A 7,122-nucleotide genomic window follows, 5' to 3' on the forward strand; every position below is an offset into this window, starting at 1 on the left:
AAATTTTTATGATAATTCCCACTGTATTTTTTCTGTCTCCCCAATTTGTACCCACAGTGACAATAATAATAGTGGGTAAACTTCATGAAATAAAGTTAAACAATTATAAGTTAAAACAGGAATGTGCAACATAGCTTACATAACATACAACCTCATAACAATGAGGTTCAATAAGGATATTTTCATATTCAGAAGAGTAGACTAATAGTTCAAGCGCACATATTGTTGCGATACAGATCAAACTGATGTAAAAAAAAATGTCTGTGATTTGTTTTAAAAATGTTACTAAAAAATCTTAATAAGAAAAGCACAACTGGACACAAAAACCAGACGTTTCTCTCTTTTTTCTACAAGCAATCCTTGTTGGCAGTGACACTCCCTATATACTTCCGGTCCGGTCATGCACCAATCAGGTTTCTCAACATCCAGCAGAGCCCCGCCCACTACTACCCAGCCTCGTTCTGGAGACAGTCCAGGAATATAAAGCCTTTGTCCGGCTTTTCCAAATTATTCTGAGCTACGCCCCGTTACTTTCCAGATTTATCTGAGAACTTCTAGCACAATTTGTAACAATGAGGGAGATTGTTCATATCCAGGCCGGTCAGTGCGGAAACCAAATCGGTGCCAAGGTAAGAACAGTTTTTCAGAGTACAAAGTGAGTCATTTATATTTGAATCTAAGAGAGAAAATACTGTGCAGAGGTCTCAGAATGCAACAATAAAGTCCCGGTGAAGAACTCCAGTGTTATACTAGTGTATAGCTTTTACTAAATCTAAAACAGCAAGATCTTAATTTTGTTTCTGAACATATTAGAGGGCACACTGTTATGCAGAACAGACCTTTTTTTTTGCATTGCATTGCATTGCAGATCTTACCAAATGTTATTAATAATGCATTACACTAGCAACACGTTGGGCAGTTTTATAGACCCACATTATGAACAAGAATTGCTGCTGTGTCCTTGTGAACCCCCTTCATTCACGCCCAAAATTTGCGGATCCCACTCTTCATTCATTCTCACTATTTCTTTAACACGCTCTGTATAGCTATTTCTCTAAATAAATGATGCTCACATTCCGTAGACTCTAACCATAAATCTCTTTGTCTGTAAAACAGAGATGTGGGTGAAGGGACTGACTGTGGGAAAGGGGGGTCTGTCCTCTTTCTTTATTTCATTCTTCTCAATGCGCAGCGGGTGTGGCGGATCTGATGTGAACAGCAGAGCTCTCTCAGTAATTAAACTACCCGTTATCAGTGTCACGAGCCCTTTAAACAGCTGTCATGACAGGACCAGCTCGCAAGCCATGACATATGATGCATGCCATGCCACTAATATTACTACCGCATACCGCATAATTTTCACGCGAAATACTTTTAGCAAGTCTTTTCTGCCTTTTGACTAAATTCTTAATTTTATTTGCAGATATTGACCGCTGTGGTCAATGGTCAAGCGGAGGAGGATGGGAAGGGTGGGGCGATGGAGAATTAGGCTAAACAATTTTAATAGTAGTTGTTATTAAAGAAGGTTAATAATATGAAATTATGAACTCTTAAACAGTTAAATCAAGTTATTTTAGTGTGCTTTTTGTACGAGTCATTGTTTAATTTGCCCTAAAATTAGGTTCTTTTTACTGTAATTGTTCTCATTAGATTACCCACATCTATGCATTTAAAACATCCAATTAATCCATTGAAGGAATAGTTCACTTAAAAATTGTTTACTCACCCTCAAGTTGTTTTTAAACCTGTATGAATTACTTTCCTCTGCTGAACACAAAAGAAGATATTTTGAAGAATGTCGGTAACCAGACAGTTGATGGACCGAATTGACTTCCGTAGGAAAATGGAAGGGGAATAGGACTGTCTGGTTACCGACATTCTTCAAAAATATCTTCTTTTGTGTTCAGCAGAAGAAAGAAATTCATACAGGTTTAAAAACAACTTGAGGGTGAATAAATGATGACGACAGAGTTTTAATTTTTAAGTGAACTATTCCTTTAAATCCAATTCATGTGCCACATCAACATAGAGATTAAAGCTGCCAGTAAGGACATGTTCACACCCATGGCCCCATTAAAGATGCACATTTTTTAAAGATTGCCCATGAGATGTAGCATGTCTTCTGTGGCATCAGAAATTGGGTTAAATCGTCCTCATCCTTTAAAAGACTTTGAAATGCCTTTCACATGATGAGATTGTGAGTGTCTGTTAAACTCATCTGAGGTCAAGGCGGGGAGGAGGAGGCATCCACATCTGGACTTAATAGCTCTAACAGCTGCTACCCATCCCCTCTACAGTATACAGATCTAAATGAAACATAAGTAATTAACGTGTAAATGACATATTCTTGGAAAACCTTTGATTTGCTGGATTAATTGGCTTAAATGAAATGTATTAAATGTATAAATTAAATGTAATTAAAAGTGTCAAATATGTAAAGCCGAATGATTTCATATGGTATTGTATGATGATATTATGTGATGACACAGCAGAAATGTAGGTTGCCTGGAGTAACAGGTTTCTGATAGGCGAGAGTATCAGAGCAGGGTCACTGTAGGGCTGTGTCAGTCAGTGCCTTCCAGTTTATTGGCCTCATTCTTTCAAAACAATTATTTTCAATATATCCCGAGAACAATCTTTTCTTTCTCCATTCGCATTCGCTCGCTGCCTTATTAAGTTCATCTCGACCCCTCTCTCCCTGCTTCTCTCTCAGATTAAGGTCACTAGGAGAGTAACATAGAATTAACGATTTAAACATCAATAAAGCCTCTTTGAGATAAAACTCATTTGAAGCCAATTCCAGATTAGCGATTAGTTGTCGCTGTTTCTCAATATGTTCTCAGTGTTTAATAAGATAGAATTGATCTAGAATTTACTGAATTGCATGCAAGTTTTAATTGCTATGTGTTTTTTGCAGTTCTGGGAGGTCATTAGTGATGAGCATGGAATCGACCCAACAGGAACCTATCATGGAGACAGTGACCTGCAGCTGGATAGAATTAGTGTCTACTACAATGAAGCAACAGGTACTTTACTAAGATACACAATAGGGCAAGATGGGGAAGACGCCCCTTTAGTAACAGCGTGTCCCCATTACAAGTTCTTTGTAAAGATTATTGTAAATGATTTATCTGTGCACATCATTATTAAAAAAAATGCAAAATTTTAATATTTCATCAAAAAAAGTAATGCCCCTCCCCCTCACTATGACATCACTTCTCTTCTCTGATGATGCGTTCACTAGCCAGGCAGGACAATAATCCCTCTCCTCCTGCAACCTGTCACTCACATGACATGAACGCAGCAATTAGCAAACGACAACGATCCAATCAACTACCCATGGACAAAGTCAAGTCAAGTCCTGCATTTTTTTTTCTCATTCGAATTGGAAATATGTCACAATAGAGAAGAAAAGATTTCCGCTTCATGCTAACTATTAGGGAAATAAATGGAAACAACTAAAAAAGTTGTCATTAATGTGAAATACTTTGTAAGCAAGTAATGTAAATGTATTCATTTTGACAATTTAGTTATAGAATACAATACAAATATTTTAATTATTACATTTAATAATTAGAGAAATTATTAAATATTAATCTACACCAGCAACAACAGTTCTGAGGGTCAGTTTTAAATTTTTCAATTCAGTATTAAAACAATATTTTTATTTCACAAATCTAAATGAATTATTAGTGTATAAAGCATAACAATTTAATAAATGTGTTGAGATGACACTTGGTGACATCTAAAATTATCTCCAAAATTAGACATAATTAACCCTACATGGCTTCAGAAAGTTAAACAATAATACACAACTTCACTATTTATTAGGTGAAAAAAGAGATTGTATCTTATTAGCGGCACAATATATTGACACAAAAAGTGTTCATAGAATTCTAAAATGCTGATTGTTGTATTTAATTACTAATTTTTTATAATTTGTTTTCATCTGTTCTAGAATTACTGTAAACATTAGAGATGCTTTGGCAATACATTGTAACAGTGCCAATAAAGCACATTTGAATTGAACTGACATCTAAAGGTCAAGAGAAAATGGCAACTTAGCCTTCATGTTTGATAGCTTATTTTATATATTTATTTTCTTATGTGTACTGAGCTGGTCTGCTTCTTTCCCATGTCTCTCTCTCACTCTCTCTCTCTGTCTCGTGGAGGAGGTAAATATGTGCCAAGGGCTATTCTAGTGGATCTTGAGCCTGGCACCATGGACTCTGTGCGTTCAGGACCCTTCGGACAGATCTTCAGACCAGACAACTTTGTGTTTGGTGAGTGACTGGAAAAAGGGAATATGTTTAAAATGTGCAGATATAATGTAAAAATATCAAATGAAAGTAGCAAAAGCAAATGAATATAAAAACAGAAGTAAAATGTCTCAGCTTGCACATTCTGATGTGTGCACTTCCTCCCTGTCACCTCACAGGACAGAGCGGAGCTGGTAACAACTGGGCCAAGGGCCACTACACGGAGGGGGCGGAGCTCGTGGATTCGGTTTTGGATGTGGTCCGTAAGGAGTCCGAGAGCTGCGACTGCCTGCAGGGTTTCCAGCTCACTCACTCCCTGGGCGGAGGAACCGGCTCCGGCATGGGCACCCTATTGATCAGCAAAATCCGTGAAGAGTACCCTGACCGCATCATGAACACCTTCAGCGTGGTCCCTTCCCCAAAAGTCTCTGACACCGTAGTGGAGCCATACAACGCCACACTGTCAGTCCATCAGCTGGTGGAAAACACAGACGAAACATACTGCATAGACAATGAAGCCTTATACGATATCTGCTTCCGCACCCTCAAACTCACCACTCCCACATACGGTGACCTCAACCATCTGGTCTCTGCCACCATGAGCGGAGTCACCACCTGCCTGCGCTTCCCCGGCCAGCTAAATGCAGATCTGCGGAAATTAGCAGTCAACATGGTTCCGTTCCCCCGTCTGCACTTCTTCATGCCCGGTTTCGCCCCTCTGACCAGCCGAGGCAGCCAACAGTACCGCGCCCTCACCGTGCCTGAGCTCACGCAGCAAGTGTTCGACGCCAAGAACATGATGGCAGCCTGCGATCCCAGACACGGGCGCTACCTGACCGTCGCCGCCGTGTTCCGTGGCCGCATGTCCATGAAGGAAGTCGACGAGCAGATGCTGAACGTCCAGAACAAGAACAGCAGCTACTTCGTGGAATGGATCCCCAACAACGTCAAAACCGCTGTGTGCGACATTCCTCCTAGGGGTCTCAAAATGGCCGTCACCTTCATCGGCAACAGCACGGCCATCCAAGAGCTGTTCAAGCGCATCTCCGAGCAGTTCACGGCCATGTTCAGGCGTAAGGCTTTCCTGCACTGGTACACGGGAGAGGGGATGGACGAGATGGAGTTCACAGAGGCGGAGAGCAACATGAATGATTTGGTGTCCGAGTACCAGCAGTACCAGGACGCCACCGCCGAAGAAGAGGGCGAGTTTGAGGAAGAGGCAGATGACGATGCTTAAGAAGGAAATGAAAGGGTGTTTGGCGGGGGGATAGTGTGTTCAAGTAAATGTAGCAAAGTATGGCAACAACTTTTAGTGTCTCAATCAGATGAAGTAGGAATTAGCACTAGACCAATGGGGCCAAAAATAACCAGAGGAAGGCAGAAAGAATGTTCTTAAACAGAATAGGTGGATAACCGTGTTTACAATTACAGATTGCTCACTTTTTTGTGTATTTCTTTACTATTCTGATTTGTCAGCTGCTCTCTTTACAGAAAAAGGAAGAAAAAAAAAGGCAAACATCCAGTTAGAATCAATGTTATAATTGAATAGATGGCGGGGACAAAGAGGACAGTAACATCTCATTTTTCTTTCATTTTAACATTTGCTTCTTTTTGTATGCAAATTATGCATATTATTATTATTATGGTGTTTTTTGTGTTTTCTTTTGTTACTATTGCACTAGAACAGGGCAACTCTGTGAGATTATGGCACTTCAACGTGACCCTTAATGGGTCTGATCACAGTATTTAAAGAAATGTTTCGAAGAGAAAAGTATGTTGTGTGAAAAATGAAGGAAAAGAAAAGGACTGAAAGAAAGAAAGACAAAATAACAGGTTCAGGGTAACAGGGTTATTTAATCTTAACCTCGCTTGGACGCCAGCCAACGTCTACAGGAGGACATTGATTAATGGATGATACAGGAAAGTATTTTAGATTATGCAGATGGAAAGAAAGTTTTAGCATGTTGAATTGATTGTTGGTGCAATTTTGGACTCTGTTATGTCTAATTTCTGAGCCCATACTTTTAAGTGTTACTGCATATATGTCATATTTTAAATGTTTTGATGTTCCTTTATTGTCCCTGTGTGGAAAAAAAACTGAGCCTCTGGAGAAAACCAAAATAAAAATGAAAACGATTTCGTTAATAATCAAGTTTTTGCTGTGGTTTTTGGCATAGTAGCCTACACATCCTTGAAGAAGCTCAGGTCGAACCAATACAGTCACACTTAGATTGCACTTAGAAGAATAATGCTTTAGTGAATTGCCTACATTAAACACATGATTCATACTACAGTAAAGTACAGCACGATATAGAAATGATATGGGAGTATATGCATATGAGGCCTATATACGTATATATATATATATATATATATATATATATATATATATATATATATATATATATATATATATATATATATATCGTTTTTTATTATTATTTTTAATAAATTGTTTTGAAATAGATTTGAATAAATTAACCTTAGTCGCGAGGTTCATACATATATAAAAGTAAGAAATATCTAAATTATGGCTTCTCAAAAATCCTGATGTAGGAAAAACACTTTGGGTGCTTCTCAATATCCCTCCTCATCTCCTCTCTCCTCCGTCCTCCATCCTAAGACCCGGAAACCGATCGAGCTCAGCCATCTTGAAGGACATCTCAATTCTCTAATTGCACAGCGAGGAGGAGAGGAACGAGGAGATAAGAGGCTTGCAGAGAAGTCATGAGCGAGGATGCACAGTATTCTTTGAGGAAGTTTTTTATCGACTAAACGTGACGCACGTATCAATTCTCGTCCCCCTTCACATCGGTCACAATAATTTTAATTTATACTTTACCACTGCAGTTTATATAAACCA

At 38.9% G+C, this 7,122-nt stretch overlaps 1 protein-coding gene across 2 annotated transcripts; it reads left to right on the top strand.

Moving 5' to 3' along the window:
• The first annotated feature begins 466 nt into the window (after positions 1 to 466).
• tubb5 (tubulin, beta 5) lies at positions 467 to 6,402 on the top strand. 2 transcript variants are annotated; one of them, XM_081388456.1, is made up of 4 exons: positions 467 to 629; positions 2,918 to 3,026; positions 4,173 to 4,283; positions 4,439 to 6,402. In XM_081388456.1, exons 1-4 carry the CDS (start codon positions 573 to 575, stop codon positions 5,494 to 5,496), a joined length of 1,335 nt encoding a protein of 444 aa, XP_081244582.1. In that variant the 5' UTR covers positions 467 to 572; the 3' UTR covers positions 5,497 to 6,402. The 2 variants fall into 2 exon arrangements, with proteins under 2 accessions (XP_081244582.1, XP_081244583.1); XM_081388457.1 differs by having other exon boundaries at positions 521 to 629; positions 4,176 to 4,283.
• The last annotated feature ends 720 nt before the right edge of the window (positions 6,403 to 7,122 follow it).

Source organism: Scardinius erythrophthalmus, assembly GCF_964197995.2.
Source record: "Scardinius erythrophthalmus genome assembly, chromosome: 16".
Taxonomy (NCBI): Eukaryota; Metazoa; Chordata; class Actinopteri; order Cypriniformes; family Leuciscidae; genus Scardinius; species Scardinius erythrophthalmus.